The sequence below is a fragment of the Rhineura floridana genome, chromosome 22, assembly GCF_030035675.1.
Source record: "Rhineura floridana isolate rRhiFlo1 chromosome 22, rRhiFlo1.hap2, whole genome shotgun sequence".
Classification (NCBI taxonomy): Eukaryota; Metazoa; Chordata; class Lepidosauria; order Squamata; family Rhineuridae; genus Rhineura; species Rhineura floridana.
The window spans coordinates 7,720,236-7,737,169 of record NC_084501.1 but is presented as its reverse complement, the minus strand read 5'-3'; the positions used below and the strand labels follow the sequence as shown (position 1 = coordinate 7,737,169).

Sequence of the window (16,934 nt, the reverse complement as noted above, 5' to 3'; positions counted from 1 at the left end):
AGAACGGGTGCTGGACTAGATGGGCCACTGGCCTGATCGAGCAGTTGGGCTCTTCTTAGGAGAAGCTTCATCAAAATTTCCCAGACTAACTGCCCTCTGTTGCAAATACTATCTCAAATGGCAGTTTCAAGGACTGCAAGCCAGAAAGCAAATTGTGACTACCAGAAAGCTGGAATGGGTAAGCATGAATCATAGACACACACTTTCCCTGTGGCCCATATAGATATTTGACTCTATACTGTCCAAATAATCAAGAGCTAATCTTGGTGCAAGAATTTTCAGGTCCCTCTAGAAACAGGAAGCTGCCTTACATTTAGTCGGACCATCGCGCTCAGTATTGTCTACACTGACTGGCAACAGCTCTCCAGGTTTTTGATAGGACATTCCCAGTCCCACGTGGAGCTGCTGCGAATTGAGCCTGGGACCTTCTACATGCAAAGCAGGTACTCTACTGCTGAGCTGTGGTCCTTCCCCTTAAGGATCAGAATACTTAAAGCCTGCGCATGCCCTTTAGAGATTCAGAGGGTCCTCTGAAGAAGTAACACATTTTATACTGCGAGCAAGACGGTTCAGAGACTGGTGCTAGCCAGCCTGAGTTTCTCTTCACCACCCACCCCGCCACCCCATCCTGACAATAAATGTTCAGAAAGAGGCCAATATGACTTTATTGTATTTTTTTTTAACCTGTATTACAGGTAGGTGAATGCTGCTGTGTCAAAACTATTTTCCACAACCTCCAGAGGACAGAAATGTTAAGAAACCTTTCCTCTGAATAATTTTGTGCTCTGGTGATGACACTTCTCCCCCACAACCAGTAGGGAACCTGTCTGGACTGTCACCCCACTTACGCACTCAATTGTGGTAATGTCTGTATTTAGCCTTCGTGCTGAAACTATGCAACGCCTCCCTCCTGCAGCGTTAGAGAGGTTTTCAAAGAAAAACTTCCCTAGAAACAACTTTTCCCAGGGGTCAATTCAGGCCTGAGGAACCTGTGCCCCTCCAGCTGTTCCTGGACTCCCAACTCCCATCGGGATGGCCGGTGATCAAGGAAGATGGGAGTTGTAGTCCAACATCACCTGGAAGGCCACTGGCTCCACTGGCCTTCATCTGATGTATTCAGTATCTCTTCTCTCCTGATAAAAACTCTAAAGCTGGACCTAACAAAATAATCCAGAGCAAGAGCATACAAGCTTTTGAGTTTCACAGGACTCTTTGATAGCCTGATTATGAAAACCCACAAGCTGAAGTTGTTCCACGCTGTGACAAAGCATGCCGCCTCTTTGCACAGGGGTAGCCAATTGGGTGGCCTCCAGATGTTTTAGACTATAACTCCCACCGGCCCCACTCAGTATGGCCGTCAAGGCTGCTGGGAGTTGTCATCTGAAACATCTGAAGGGCACCACGTTGGCTACCTGTGTCTTAGGATTAGTCACAGAAGAGGTCATTTGCCTTACCGCAACCTTTTCTCTTTCACCACTACAGCAATTTTTCTACAAGTGCAGCTGTGAGTTATTTTAGTACCAAAGTAGGAGAAGGAAGTTGGTGTCCTCACTCCCCGGGTGGTACGACAGCAATACACACACACCTGAGGAAACGGTGTGCAGAGATGCATTCCTGTTAAGAGGTTCTTGAAAACAAAAAGGACAGCACACTCAGATTAGCTATTTAAAGAGAAATTTGGGTGTTCAGAAATGTAGCAGCATGAAGCTGGGCCTTTCAGACAACAAGAGTTAAGGACATCTGCCACTGAATGCAGAAATCCTGCCTACAACAACCCAGCCAGCCTGTGTTTGGCAACTGTCTCCTCCCGGCAACTGCCAGAAGTCATGTGGCCCCTTGGAAGGAGGAAAGAGAGGGGTGAGCATTGCACGCTGGGACCCGTAGTTCCCAGTGGCAGCACCATTCCTCTGGAAGTGCTGCATGTCCAAACGAGCAAGTTTTAAGTCACTTCTGTGTTGCTCACTTTGTTGATGATGCGGGAGCGGCGGGGAATACATTCCAAATCAAACTTGCTTTCATAGATGGTGGGGCAAAGATGCCAGCGGTTGTCACGGTAGATGCCCAGGTAAGTGTACACATCAGGCTTATAAGACAACAGGCATTTGACGCCCGTGGCACGGACGACTGCATCAGCCACCAGCACCTGCTCCTCATTCGTGAAGTCATCTGTGTACACGCAGATGACCTGCTTGCGCTCTGAGTCAGGGCAGCAGGGGCTGACCTTGGCCACGCCAATGCGCCCACTGACCACCGCCCGGGCAATGCCGGCCCAGGCATGGTCCACTTTGAAGCCGCTGTCCAGGTGCATTAACCACTTCCCAGTCAGCACCCGCCGGTTCAGGGCCAGCTCCTTCACCGTCTCGAAGGTGATGTGGCGCCCGCTGCCTTGCAGCAGCTCCCAGTCGTCCTGCAGCCCCACCACATCGCCCCCTTCGGGACAGAAGCTGGGTCCGTAGACAGCGATCCAGCCCACGGGCTCCGCCTTCCGCACGGGGTCGCCAAAGCGGGACACACGGGATGGTTGGTAGGTCTGCAGCCACTCCTCAAATTCAGCCCGGGGGGTCTTGCGAGCATCAAAGACCACCCAGGGATCCATATCTGCCGCCATGGACTCAGCGGCCAGGTGCTCAGCCGCAAAGGCGCCATCTTTCCCTGCCTCGTCGTCCTGGCTGGACATGGCGCTGCAGGGCACCTGTTGGAGGGAGTGGTCAAAGCAGCATACAATGAACACAATGAAGATATAACAGATGCTCTACAAGAGGCCTGGGGATGTTGGCCTAAAGCCACCTTCATCACTAATCACGTGGGCTGGGGCTGATGGGACTTGGGAGTCCAGCAACCACTGGGGGACCACAGGCTCCCCAGCCCTGTCCTACAACACTCTAAAATCAGTTTTTTTTCTTCATGCTCACAACCAGCCCACAAGGCAGGTTCATAGAATCATAGAATAGTAGAGTTGGAAGGGGCCCATAAGGCCATCAAGTCCAACCCCCTGCTCAGTGCAGGAATCCAAATCAAAGTATTCCCGACAGATGGCTGTCCAGGTTCTGTGCACAGTCCCATTTTTACAGAGAACTGAGGCCAGCCCTCACTTACCCCGAGGTCATTACTAAACATGACTAATGCTGAAATTTTATCTGTAGCTGTAGCCCAGCTTGGAATTTTCAAACCAGGAATTTCAGAGAACTGTGACCCAAGCCCCCCTTTTCTCTCCTAGCTACTCAAAACTGCTGGGCAGTATGGTGCCAAACACTGGCCTTGGATTTGAGACCTGGCTCAGCTCTTGATGCTCACTAGGCAGCCTCCTGCAGCAAGTTGTGTTCTCTCTGCTTGATCTGCCTCAAAGCCTTGCTGTGAACTTAATAGGAAATATATATATATAATAGGAAAGTAACATATATGTTACTCCGTGGCGCAGAGTGGTAAGCGGCAGTAACGCAGCCAAAGCTCTGCTCACAGCCGGAGTTTGATTCCAACGGAAGGAGGAAGTCGAATCTCCGGTAAAAGTGGTCGAGGACCACTCAGCCTTCCATCCATCCGTGGTCGGTAAAATGAGTACCCGGCATATGCTGGGGGGTAACGAAAGGCCGGGGACGGAACTGGCAATCCCACCCCATATATACGGTCTGCCTTGTAAACGTCGCAAAACGTCACCCTAAGAGTCGGAAACGACTCACACTACAAGTGCGGGGACACCTTAACCTTTAACATATATGGGGAATTGCCTGAGCACAGCAGCTTCCTCAACATTTGCTTTGCATGCAAAAGGTCCCAGCTCAAACCCCAGCATCTGAAGGCAGGACTGGGAGCAAACCCTGGCTGCCAGTCAGAGTAGACAGTACTGAGCTAAATGGACCAACGGTCTGACTTAGTATAAGGCAGCTTCCTACCACACTATTTTCCAAAGATGAAATACAAATAGCTAAACAGTTTGTTGCATTCCTCCCTCCCAGCACTATGCTCTATTTGATAATACAAAAACAAATCAACTACAACTTCTGTAAGAAATTGATTCATATGAGTTGGTTCCAGACTTTACCATACTTCAAGTAGACCTATTGGCTTCAATACTGTTTAAGTCAGGTATGATCCTACTGATTTACTTTAATTCTAAATATAACTTAAGTCTGGATCCAACCCTATACATTTAATCAAATTGTACAAGTTTTAAAAAACAACATTGTAAATGCAAAAGCCTCAGTATAGTTTAGGGCACAGGTGGGAAACCTCAGGCCTCGGGGCCAAACGCAGCCCTCCACGCCTTTCCATCTGGCCCTCAGAACTCTCCCCAGGCCAGACCCCTCACTTGCTTGGAGCCTAAACTGTTTTTGGCTGTCTGTTTTTGCCTTTCCCGCCCCATCTGAAATATAAGATGACAACAGCACTGGCCTACCTTGCTGGGTTGTTTGTTGTTAAATGCAACAAAAAGCTAAGGGAGATGAAGCATTCTGAACATCGTACAGGGCTATATTATATATAGATATACACACACACACAAACACGCTGCTGGGCGTCGCTATTATTAGTATAATGTATTAGGATAAACTTGCATATGCAAATGAGAGCCACCTTCACTCTCCACCCCTCCCAGTAATACAGAGGAAGCCAGAAGCGTGGGTCGGGTCCCCTCCAGAGGCCCAACCCGCAAGCTCCCTTTTCCCCTATCGCAACTCCTCCTGGCGTTACCTTACAACGGCCTGGGTCGAGCAGGAGGACTCGAAGCACGCCCCGGAAGTGATGCGGAGGGGACGGGATGGAAGGGAACCGGAAATGTGGAGGAACCGGAAGTGAGGTAAGGGACGAAATTTAGTTGTTGCTGAGCTTTTTGTTTGTTTTAAAGAGCTGCTTTCTTTGTGCTTCCTAATATTTGAGGATTATCTAAATTAAAACAGAAAAGATGGTGTGGGTCGGTGTGGGAGAGGAGGGGGCCGCGGAGTAATACACAACGCGTACTTCCGACGCAAATGAAAAGCCGCCATCTTGGACATTGTTCTTTGCAGGCTCGCGATGTGGCGCCGGTTTGGTATTTGGCATCTCTATGGTGTAACGCTCTCCGCTCCCTTTCTAAACTTTGCAGAGGTTGTTAGCAGCGGTGGGGCAATGCTTCCTATTTAGGCCGGAAATGACGTCAAAGGGCTGGCTCGCTTATTTCTTCCGTTGTTTGGCGGGGGGGGGGGGCTGAAAATTGTGTTCTTGGCTTAGATGCAGCTGCGTTGGAAGCCCTTTGTAGTTTGCGCACTGGGTGGGAGATTGAGTGGGAAACCAGTTTAGTTTTAGGCCTGTCTAGATGTTTTGGACTTTGGAATTGAACCCGTTCATTCCCAGGACAAAGCATAACCACAACTCCCCTCCCACTTCCTTCCCGGATCTGTAATATGGGGATAATAACACTGGACTACCTGGCAGGGCTGTCTTCACTAGCACCACTCCTCAGCCGCACACGGACCTGTAATATAATTTGGGTACATTGCAGGGCTTTTGTAAGCCTCTTTCAAATACAGCCTGAAATACTGGGAATTGCAATGGGGGATTTAATTGAAGAGTGGCCTATCAATTCTTAAAATGCAATACTGTAAGGATAGAAGCATTAGACAATGCTACATTGTGGGCTTCTCTCAGCCACACACCCCTGTAATTTATTTATTTATTACAGTTACATCCCACTTTCCTCCAAGGAGCTCAAGGCAGCATACATGGTTCTCACGCTCTCCATTTTATCCTCACAACAACCCTATGAGGTAGGTCCAGCTGACAGTGATGGGCCCAAGGTCCCCCAGTGAGCTTCATGGCTGAGTGGGGATTCAAACCTTGGTCTTCCAAGTCATAGTCCAACTCTTAACTGTTACACTGCACTGACTTTCCAGTTTAAAGATCATAATATTTAAAGATCATAATATTGGACTACATTGAACAGCTGAGGTAAGCCACACTCTCCCTCAGACACAGCAAGCGGGGAGGGGACACAAGACTACGTTGCTGTCACTTTCAGCTTATCACCCAAACATGCAATATAAGGATAGCCAAGGCTACTTTGTGAGCCCCTCTTTCATAAGAAAAGCCCCAATGGATCAAGCCAATAGCCCACCTAGTCCAGCATCCTGTTCTCACAGTGGCCAAACAGATGCCTCTGGGAAGCCTTGTAAGAGGACCAGAGTGCAAGAGCAGCTCTCCCTACCTGGGATTCCCAGCCCCTGATGTTCACAGGCATCCTGCCTCTGACAGTGGAGGGAAAACATAGCTATTGAAGCTAGTAGCTCTGTCTCAGCCAAAGCCTCCAACACCCCATCAAAAATCCATAGATAATAACTATGGACTGTAGTCACGTTTGCAGCATCATTTTTGCAATATTTAAAAACTCAAAGTCACATTGCAACAAAATAGTTAGAAACAGCTGCCTCTGCTCCAGGGTTGTTTTGTGTGTGTGTTTGTTTGTTTGTTGGGGGGCTTGGCAAGATGCCCTCAGTGGGCTCCACTCCTCCTTACAACCATCCACTTGTGCATTCTCTCTTTCTCTCTCTCTCTGCGCTTCTGGGTCTAATCTCCATTGCTCCCCAGAGAAAGATGGCAGACGAGTGAGCAAACCATTGCAGCCATTGTTCCTTCTGCTCACTCCCATTGCTTGCTGCACTCTCCCTCTGAGCCAGAGCAAGCAAATTGGGGGCAAAAGGAGCTGCAGAGCCAGGGGCTCTGGGGACCAGCCTTGCCCCCAACTCAGGCATGGACATAGACATGTGCCCAATTCTGCCAACTCCTGACACCTGCTGGTGCTGCCCACATTCACAGCTGGGCTAAAACTGGCAATTTCACCCTTGCTTCGTGAGTGCAGCTGTTCCTTTTACCTCGCGGGAGGGAGATTTAGCATCAAAATAACAGTAAGTCTTGTTACTTGACAAAGGAATTATTAAGTCTGTGGTTCATTGTACACGTGGAGGGGCTGGTGTACGCGTCAGAAGTGGCACAGCTGGCTTTCAAAAAACAAAAGCCATATAAGAAGATTGATTGTTCATGCAGGCCTGATGAGGGGGGAGGATGGGAAATGGCCAGCTTTATCCCATGCCTTTAAATTATTTATGAAAGTGCATAAAAAAAAAAGAGAGATTTGCTTCTTTGGGAACAGAATAGATTGCATCTACATGGCACACGTGAAATCGGTTTTTCACCTCGGTTTCCCAGCAGTCATAGATTTCCCCAATGCTGCCACTCAGGTAAACTGTAATTTGGGCAAGTTGCTGACCCCACCCCTCATCAGGCACAGTGCTGGCATGCATGCTCAAAGGTTCAATGGGAACACAGAAATGCACCTTATCCTCAGTCAGACTGTTGGCCCGCCAGGGTTTTCAGACAGGGATCTCTCCTGTCCCAACTTGGCAATGCCGGGGACTGAGCCTGGAGCCTTTGGCATGCAAAGCAGACTGCTCCAGGGGTGAGACTGTGCTGGGATGCTTTTCCATCTGCTTTGCCCCCTCACCCCTGCTGCTCTTAGTGAGATTTTTCTGGGGACTGTCCTTTACCAGGAAGATGACTGCTTTTGGTTTTTAGCTGTTGTTGCTGTTTAGAAATGCTAGCATTTTGTTGGCTTGAAGTTTTGTACATTGTATTGTTTTTATTTGTATTTTTCTATTTGTGTGTAAGCTGCCTTGGGGGCCTTTTTGTCCAAAAAGTGGCCTAGAAATAAACCATAGCATAACATATAAAGCAGATGCTCTGGCATAGCACTACAGCCCTTCCCCTAGAAACATGGCATGGCATTACAACCCTAGCCGCACATGCCCACACTCCGTCTCAGGAAGCACGATAGTCCCAGAGGGAGGAAGCAGTGATGATGATATTACACTATTTTAAATATTAAAATATTATTTTTCTTACTTATGCTATTCAAGTTTGTGCTGGAGGCCTGGCTTGTGAGGCTGATTGTACTTCTCACTGTCTGCCTACGCAAAATTTTGCTCTTGGCTCCTCAGTATCAGTCGTGCCAGAAAGAAGATTTTTGACAGGCAGACATTCTGCCAGTGCTGTTGTGCAAGGGCACAAGGCCTTTTCCGGAGGTGGGAGGGGAGGGAGGGAGAGAATAATAACCCCTAAAAAGATTATGACTACCAACTGGTTTGATGCTGTTAATTGCTAACAAAAAGTCCTTGTTTTTGTAATCAGTTAAAACCCTGGCAGGTCACATGTGGCAATGTTATCGACATAACATGCGTGTCAACTTGATTCTCGTGTGAAGCTGAAGTCGAGGGTTGTAGTCACACCTGACAATGCATGGGGGCAGGCCCACAGAAATTTGGAAGGCCCCTCCCCAAGTGCTGTATAAATGTTACGTGTGGTGCAGCTAACAGGCTGAAGTGTAGATCAGGAAGTCCTCATGTCAAATCTCAGATCTGCTGCTGGAAGTTACTAGGAGTCCAGTAGTGCACTGGCAAATTCAGAAGTGTGGAGTCCCTTCATGATAGCCACAGCTACCACCCCCCCCCCTTTTTTTTATGCTGGGTTGAGAATAAGATCCTTGTTAATGCTTTCTCTCACAACAACAGACGTCCCAAGGAGCCAATAAGCAGGAATGGGGAGCGTGTTAGCTACTGAGAAGAGCTGTGGCTGACACCTCCTTTCACTCTGAATGGCTCCAATCAGCAGGAAAGGACAAGGAAGCATGTTAGAAGACTCTTCTCAGTAGCTAACCCACTCCCCTTTCATTCTGATTGGCTCATAGGATGCTGGAGATGAAGGGCTCTGTTGGGACCCTGCTTCCAAAAAAGTAAGGGGCCTGAGACCCCCCGAGACCCCAGACGACTACACCCTTGTAGGAGTCCCTAGGTAAGCAAACTCACTCAGCATCTGCAATAATACTGACCAACGTTATACATTTGCTGTAAGCATTTCAGCTCAGATAATAATAATGATAATAATAATAATAAAAATAGGAATGGCAGAGCAGTGCTGTTTTTAAGACAAAGGAAACAGCCCCAAATCAATTATTTTACTTATTTTCTTATATTTATATCCTGTTGTTTTTCCAGCATGAAACCTAAGGTGGCAAACATACAGTTGCTTTACAGTATCCCATCCAGGCACTGACCAGACTTCAGCCTGCTTAGTTTCAGCTACATGGTAGCCTTGCGTGGCTTCAGACCATAATTATTTTATTGATGTCGGGGGTTTTTTGAAAACCGCCTTTGAGGATCCTTTTGGATCAAAGGGCAGGGTAGATGATCTTATCGTCACTATTATTACAAAATAAAACATAATTATTCTCTTCAGGCAAGCCTTTCATAACAAGGCTTGCTTCCCTGGGAGTAATCAGGGAATTCCGCATTAGATGCCCGCTTCCCTGGGAGTAAGGCCCATTGAGCCCAACGGGACTTCTTTCTGAGAAGACCAAGTAGAAAGTTGTGCTGTAACAATGCAATATATGCACATCTTTTCAGAAATAAGGGACTTACTTCAGTTAAGTGGACTGCATCCTGATGTGTGTGTGTGTGCGTGCGCATATAATTATATGTACATACACCTAGCTGTGATTAACAAAACAGAGGTATTTATTTTACTAACAAAACATTTTGGCTTCCGCCTTCATCAGCTGCTAATGTAACAAAATTTGGCTTGGAGTTTGTATGTTAGCAGCTGATGAAGGCAGAAGCCGAAACGTTTTTAACCTCTGTTTTGTTAAGCACAATTATGTGCATATATTTTTAGGCGATTAACAGAATCCTTATAGGGATCCAGAGCTAGCTTGGGTGAAGTTCTGTTTGTTGCTTTCAAAACTCTCTCTCTCTCTCTCTCTCAGTATCTATATATATAATGCCAGCTGTCTTGTTTTCGATCCAACACTGTTAAAACGATTTTTAAAAAATTACTACTGCTGTCATCATCATGTTACATCATCATCGTTGTTGTGGTTCACTGTTGTCTCATTGGTTCACTTATTCCGTGGCAAGGCAAACCCCTTTTCTGCGTTGGGGGGGGCTCTTGCTCCTTCTCCCAAGTGGGGGGGGGGAAGCCTGGACGCCTGCCCCAAAGTCTTGTCCGGACGGCACCACCGTCCGTGTAATCTGTTGCCGTTTTTTATGAATGGGCCGCGCGGTCTCGGGGAGGTCCCGGGGGGGGGGGAGGCGCGTCATCCATTCATGCCTTCGCTCCGGCAGCCGGGCGGCGTTAGGACCCGCGCGGAGGGCAGCGGCGGAGGCGGCTCGGCTGGGTCGGGCGCGGCGGCTCCTTCCGAGGGTGAACCTGATCCGGCTTTTTGCTCGCTGCAGGCCCGGCAGGAGGAGGAGGAGGAGGAAGAAGAAGATGCCCAGCAAGAAGAAGAAATACAACGCGCGCTTCCCTCCGGTGAGAGCCTCCGCTTCCCTGCCCTACCCCGGGGTAGAGCTTGCACCAAAGTCCACCCCGCGGTAGCCCAGCCCCCGGGGCAGCCACGAAGCGTGCTTGCAGCCCCTGGCGCTGCCAGCCTGAGCCCCGCTCCAGGATCTCCTTTCAGGCTGCCGATGCTCAGCCCCCGCGGTGCAGAACCGGGGGCGGCGGGGAGGAAGCCCCGTTGGACTCCGCGAGGCTGGCTTGCGAGCAGGCAGGGCTGGGGCGGCTGCCGAAATGGAACGCGTCAAGGCTCCAGCCCGAGGCGCGCCTGCTCAGAGGGAAGCTCCCGGGGGCTCAATGGAACTTGCTCCCAGGGCGGCGTGCCTTGGACTGCAACCTGGGACGGCAATGAGCACGCCCCCCCTTTAGCCTGACTGACGCCCCCGCCCCCCTTTTATTTTGCGCCCCATATGCGGTGGGGGGGAGGCAATGAGAGATTGGGATTCGCTATTCCAGCCCCCTTCCTGGAAGACATTGGCCCCCGCTCCACTAGGCAAGTCTTTTTAAGGCCCCCTCCCCTCCCCATTTATTAGACTAGAACCCTTTGGCCCTCTGGACGCTGCTGAACTACAACTCCCATCCTCCTTGGCTTACTAAGGCTGATGGGAGTTGTAGTTCAGCGAACATCTGGAGGTCCAAAAGCTGTCCCCCTCCCCCAAACTATGCACTCCAGCCTCCTCTCTCTTCCTTCCCGGCTTCCTTCCAGCTCCAAGGAATAAAATAAAAACACACACATGCAATTCATGCCTCCCTATAGAAGGGAACTACTCATGGGGAAAGGTTTTTCCTTGGGTAATTGCGAGTGCAGCCCCCCTCCAACCCCAAAAACTTTGTCAGCTCTGCATGGTTAATTGTTGGGCTATTTATTTATTTATTTATACATATCCCACCTTTCCTCCAAGGAGCTCAAGGTGGCGTACCCTGATAATCAGCAGATCTTCTCAGGGTTCATCATGCCAAGGCCTGGCCTGGCCTAGGCATCAACTCTCACTGGATCTGTTCAGTCCTGGTTCTCTTTGCACACAATCCTTGACTCAGAACCACAAACCCAAAGCGTATAACTGAAACAAATATACCGGGGTACTATGCAAAGCTTAATGGTATGATAGAATTAAAATGGAGTATAAAACAGAATATAAAACGATGGGAACGGATGATAGGATATTTAAAAGAAGTTAACAGAACGTAATTGTGTGTATGTCTGCATAGGCTTAATGGAGTTACAGGAATGAAATAATTGTAAAGGATAGATAGATAGATAGATAGATAGATAGATAGATAGATAGATAGATAGATAGATAGATAGATAGATAGATAGATAGATAGATAGATAGATTAGTTAGGGTTTAAGGCCATCAAGTCCAACCCGCTGGCTGGCTGGCTGGCTGAAGCATATCTAATGCTTAATAATGAGACAAACTAAAAATATAATGATTAAAAAACGCATTCAGGATAAATCATATATTTTCCTTCAGTCCCACTACTTGTGTATTATAGCTCCAAGTTTCCTCCATTTTATTCTCACAACAACCCTGTGAACTAGGTTAGGCTGAGAGACAGTGACTGGACCAGGGTCACCCAGCGAGCTTCATGGGTGAGTCAGGATTTGAACCCTGGTCTCCCAGCTCCTAGTCTGGCACTCTAACCGCTGTACCACTCTGGCTTTCTCTGATGGGACTTGTCATCCAGCAACAGCAGGAGAGCCACTGGCTCCCCAGCCCTGGCCTAATAGATAAGCCTGCTATGGGAAGGGCCGTAGCTCAGTGGTTAGAGCATCTGCCTTGCGCGTCTCCAGGTAGGACTGGGAGAGACCCTGGTCTGAAATCCCAGAGAGCCACTGCCAGTCAGTGTAGGAAATATTTAGCTAGATGGAACAGCGGTCTGAATTGATTTGAGGCAGATTCCTCTGTTCCTAACAGAAATTGGCTTTTGAAGCCCTTGTGGAAGATGGACTTATCCTTTCTATCTAACAAAGGCCATAGAGAGCAATCTGATGTTGGTTATAGGCCAGGGCCTGTGGAATCCGTGGCCCTCCAGATGTTGCTAGACTACAACTACCATCACCCCTGAACATGGACCATGCTGGCTGGGGATCAGGGGAGTTGAAGTCCAACAACATCTGTAGGGCCACCAGTTCCCCATCCCTCTTACGGACTGGAGAACAGGCACGGGGAACTGTTGTCAGAGCCACTGGCCCCATCTACCTCAGCGCAGTCGACGCTGGCTGGCAGCGGCTCTCCAGGATCTCAGGCAGGGAGTCTCTCCCAGCCCTGTCTGGAGATGCCAACGATGCAAGGCAGGTGCTCGTCCGCTAATCTGCGGCCCTTTCCCATTGCTCTACTTCCCATCCGGCTCAGACTCCCGTCAGCCCCAGGCAGCTTGGCCAATGGTCCCATGACTTCTGGAGCATCCCAAGCAGGTTCCCTGTTCCTGCCATGAAATAAGCCTGGGGTTATGCCCTCTGCTCCCTGCTAGTGCAGTTGGTTGGGCCCCCGGGCCACTCCGATGCCCTGTAGTAGGGCTTCCTGGTGGGGGTGTCTTTTCAGGAGAAGATTGGGGTGGGGTGGAGATGCCTCTTTTTCCTCTGTCCAAAATCTGCTGCCAGACAATTTTGTCGGACAATCCTGGGTTCCCGTGTTAGGAGCGAGACGGAGCTCAGTCGTCTCTCAGCGCCTCTCGTCATTTTATAAAGCCTCTTTATCATTTCATCATATCTGTCTTTCCCCCAGTCCCAAACACCTTTTCATGTAGGGAAGGTGCGCCAGCCCCTTGATTGCCTCTGATTCCTTTTTGGAATGGGGCGATCAGGATACTGTACGCAATATTCCAAGCGTGGCTACATCATACATTTGTATACGGACAGTGGCTGTTTTAATTTTTCTTTTTGGTCTTTTTCTGACAATCCCTAGCATGGAAGTGGCCTTTTTTTTCCTTTTGGCATCTATGCACGCTGAGTTGACTTTTACACTCCGCTAGGAGTGGGGAACCCTTGGCCCTCCAGTTGTTGGTGAACTACAACTCCCACGAGCCGCGTCAAGCATGGCCAGTGGCCAGGGAAGATGGGAGATCATAGAATCATAGAATAGTAGAGTTGGAAGGGGCCTATAAGGCCATCAAGTCCAACCCCCTGCTCAATGCAGGAAATCAAATCAAAGCGTTCCTGACAGATGGCTGTCCAGCTGCCTCTTGAAGGCCTCCAGTGCCAGAGAGTCCACTGCCTCTCTAGGTAATTGGTTTCATTGTTGTATGGCTCTAACAGAAAGTTTTTCCTGATGTTCATTTGAAATCTGGCTTCCTGCAACTTGAACCCATTATTCCGTGTCCTGCACTCTGGGACAATCGAGAAGAGATCCCGGCCCTCCTCTGTGTGACAACCTTTCAAGACCTCCTCAGTCTGTGTTGCCCCTGGTATCATAGAATAGTAGAGTTGGAAGGGGCCTGTAAGGCCATCCAGTCCAACCCCCTGCTCAATGCAGGAATCCAAATAAACACATTCCCGACAGATGGCTGTCCAGCTGTCTCTTGAATGCCTCCAGTGTCGGAAAGCCCACCACCTCTCTAGGTAATTGGTTCCATTGTCATATGGCTCTAACAGTTAGGAAGTTTTTCCTGAGTTGTTGTTCAGCAACATCTGGCGGGCCACAGGTTCCCCATGCCTCAACTTAGCTCACAACGTGACCCCAGCATCTCTCTTCTGGTCAGTCACCAGAACGTCAGACCCTGCCAGTGTATATATGAAACTCTAGTAGACCTTGAGCCAGTGTGGTGGTTAAGGACCTGGGAGACCAGGGTTCGAATCCCCACATAGCCATGAAGCTCGCTGGGTGACCTTGGGCCAGTCACTGCCTCTCAGCCTCATGAAAACCCTCTTCATAGGGTCGCCATAAGTCTAAATCAACTTGAAGGCAGTACATTTACATTTCTTAGTAGACATTACATAGTGTTACCTTAATATTGAACCTCATTGGTTCAAAGCAGGTGTGAGGAACTTTTGGCCCTCCAGATGTTGCCAGACTACAGCTCTCTTCATCCGTGGCCATTGGCCACGCTTGCTCGGGCTGGTGGGTGAGAACCGCGGGAAGCTGTTACATTCCTTTTGAACTGATGCAGGTAAAACGGAACACCTAGATTAGATATTTTCTAAGTCAGAGATTCCCAAACTGGTCCACGGTCCACCGGCAGTCCACGAGCCTCATTCAGATGGTCCACGGCATGCCCACATTAAACATTCTTTTTCATTTTTCATTTTATTGCGTCTTTTCTTGTTTTATATTTTATTGTATTACAACTTGAATTAGATGGGATTGCAGATTGTAACCCAATACCACACAATTTAAGAAACCAAAGGAGCGGCGCAAATACAATTAAGATCCTTCCAGCACAGCATGTTACAATAGGCAGAAAAATCATTTAGAGGCCCACCAAGACCATCAGCAGTTTTCAAGTGGTCCGTGAGGGGAAAAAAGTTTGGGAACCATTGTTCTCAGTGATGTTAAGTTGCTATAGTGTCAAACTGCCTTTGTTTTATTTTCTATCGGTAAATAACTTTCTAAGCGGTGTACATCAATAGACCGAGGTATTCGTTTCGGTTCCAGTTTTGAGTTTGTGGTTTTTCTGTGGTCACACTTGGCTTCTTGTCTCCCTGGGTCGCCGCTGAGCAAATTGAACCAGGAGTGAAGGATCCAGCAAAGGCTGATGCGGAGGCCAGACTTTGGCACGGTATGCATGAGCCCTGATTGGATCCCCTGATGAACCACAGCAGGTGTGGTTTGGCAACATCTGGAGGGCCAAAGGTTCCCCGCTCCTAGCTTGGAGCAAGCGTGGGTAACATGGCACCTTGCCTGACTACAACTCCCAACAGCCCCAGCCAGCAGAGCCCCATGGTTTGGGATGATGAGAGTTTTAGTCCAACAACAGCTGGAGGCCATTGCATTGGCTGCTTCTGCTTTGGAGCGCTCCATTTGTGGCTGTTCAGGATTTCACCATCCTAAAATAATCTAGTGCCATCCACGGATTTGGCTTTCTTGCCCAGCCCAGCTCTACCCCTTTTTTCCTTCTTTTAACAAGTTAGATAGCACTGGTCACAATAAAGACACTTACATTTACTACCTTCAAATGTTAAAATTGTACTTCCCTTCTAGTCAGTCACTGGCTAACGTATCAGTGGTTAATCTATGGCCCTTTGGAATTTTTTTTCCGGATTACAACTCATGTCATCCTCATAGTTGGCCACGCCGGCTGGGGCTGATGGGAGACAGAGTCCAACCACATCTGGAGGGCCACAGTATTAAAAGGTGTTTTTATATGGTTATGCATTTTATTTTTTATTAGCATTATGGTATATCATTTGAAAAAGTAATTTGGTATAATTCTACCAGGTGAATGTAACATTTTGTATTTCAATTTTAATTTAATTTTTTTTAAATTAAAGATGTAAAAAAAAAAAAGTCTGGAGGACCACAGTTTAGCCTCCCTTGGCTTAAATAAGGTGTGAGGACCCTTTGGCCTGCCAGATGTTGCTGAACTACAATTCCCGACATCCCTGGCCATTGGCTATGCTTGCTAGGACTCATGGGAGTTGTAGTCTGGCAACATCTGGAGGGCCAAAGGCTCCCCACTCCTAGCCTAATGAGACAGGTCCTGCTATTCTTTGACAGGCACACTTGAGAGTTGTAAAACCTGTGAAATTTACTTCTAGCATGAATGCATAGGATCAGATTTTCCTCAGGATAGGTTGGGAGAACATGCGGCTGCCCAGATGTTGCTAGATTCCAGCTCCCATCAGCCCCAGCCAGCATGGCCAATGTTCAGGGAGGATGAGAACTGTAGTCTAGCAACACCAGAGCCACAGGTTCCCACCCCTGTCCTAGGTGCTTTTTGTGAATGATGCTATCAACAGCTGTTTCAAAATCTAAGCATCCTAAAATGTTAGCAGTAACAGACTTTCCCTTCTAGAAGCTGTGCTGATATTATTATGAATAGCCATGATTTTTAAAATAGTAAGTGGTTCATAAATGATTTAAAGAAATTATTATTGTTGTTATCGTTGCTTGTGTTTATTTCATACTTATGGGGTCTAGTCCTTTTTAAAAAATTATTAATTGACTTATAAATGATTTTAAATAAAATAGTGAGGCAATTTAATGACACAGTGTGGAACAATCTAGATACAACTTTTAATTTATCTTTATTTTCCATTCTCAGTTTGGCATTTTGTTTTTAATTATTTAATTCAAATTTTCTCTTCTTTTTTTCCTCACTGTCTGCAACAGCTTAGATAATTTTTGTTAAGGATGTCAGATACGAAATAGTGTTGGATTATATTGTTTGCATAAGATAATGGATATATGATGTTATATAATCTGGGCTGGATGCCTGTTTTGTATTTTGTATTTATAATTGGCGAATTTGAGAGGGGAGGTTCGAGATGGGGGGGAGGCGCTTACGTGTATATAATTAAATATTATTATTATTATTATTATTATTATTATTATTATTATTATTGGGCCTGCCTGGACTGGCGGTGCCTAACTAATCAGGATAAAGATGTGGGGGGGGTCTCTTGCTTTTTGGATGTAAGGCAG

The 16,934-nt window shown here is 47.8% G+C and overlaps 2 protein-coding genes across 12 annotated transcripts in view; one reads left to right on the top strand and one right to left on the bottom strand.

The window, feature by feature from the left end:
* Window positions 1-649: 649 nt before the first annotated feature.
* C22H11orf68 (chromosome 22 C11orf68 homolog) lies at window positions 650-4,973 on the bottom strand. 3 transcript variants are annotated; one of them, XM_061605722.1, is made up of 2 exons: window positions 4,954-4,973; window positions 650-2,692 (listed from the first exon to the last, which is right to left on the bottom strand). In XM_061605722.1, exon 2 carries the CDS (start codon window positions 2,675-2,677, stop codon window positions 1,940-1,942), a length of 738 nt encoding a protein of 245 aa, XP_061461706.1. In that variant the 5' UTR covers window positions 2,678-2,692; window positions 4,954-4,973; the 3' UTR covers window positions 650-1,939. The 3 variants fall into 3 exon arrangements, with proteins under 3 accessions (XP_061461706.1, XP_061461704.1, XP_061461705.1); XM_061605720.1 differs by lacking the exon at window positions 4,954-4,973 and adding an exon at window positions 4,687-4,934; XM_061605721.1 differs by lacking the exon at window positions 4,954-4,973 and adding an exon at window positions 4,394-4,680.
* Window positions 4,655-16,934, top strand: part of DRAP1 (DR1 associated protein 1) — a 33,319-nt gene continuing 21,039 nt past the window's right edge. For 3 of the 9 annotated variants that reach the window (XM_061605715.1, XM_061605710.1, XM_061605711.1), the window contains exon 1: window positions 10,051-10,326. In XM_061605715.1, coding sequence (XP_061461699.1) covers window positions 10,066-10,326 — 261 coding nt within the window. In that variant the 5' untranslated portion in view covers window positions 10,051-10,065. Of the gene's footprint in view, window positions 4,793-5,661; window positions 5,739-7,176; window positions 7,206-7,355; window positions 7,424-8,707; window positions 8,812-10,050; window positions 10,327-16,934 lie in introns of those variants that run through there. The other 6 variants (XM_061605714.1, XM_061605712.1, XM_061605719.1 and 3 more) reach the window with 6 other exon arrangements.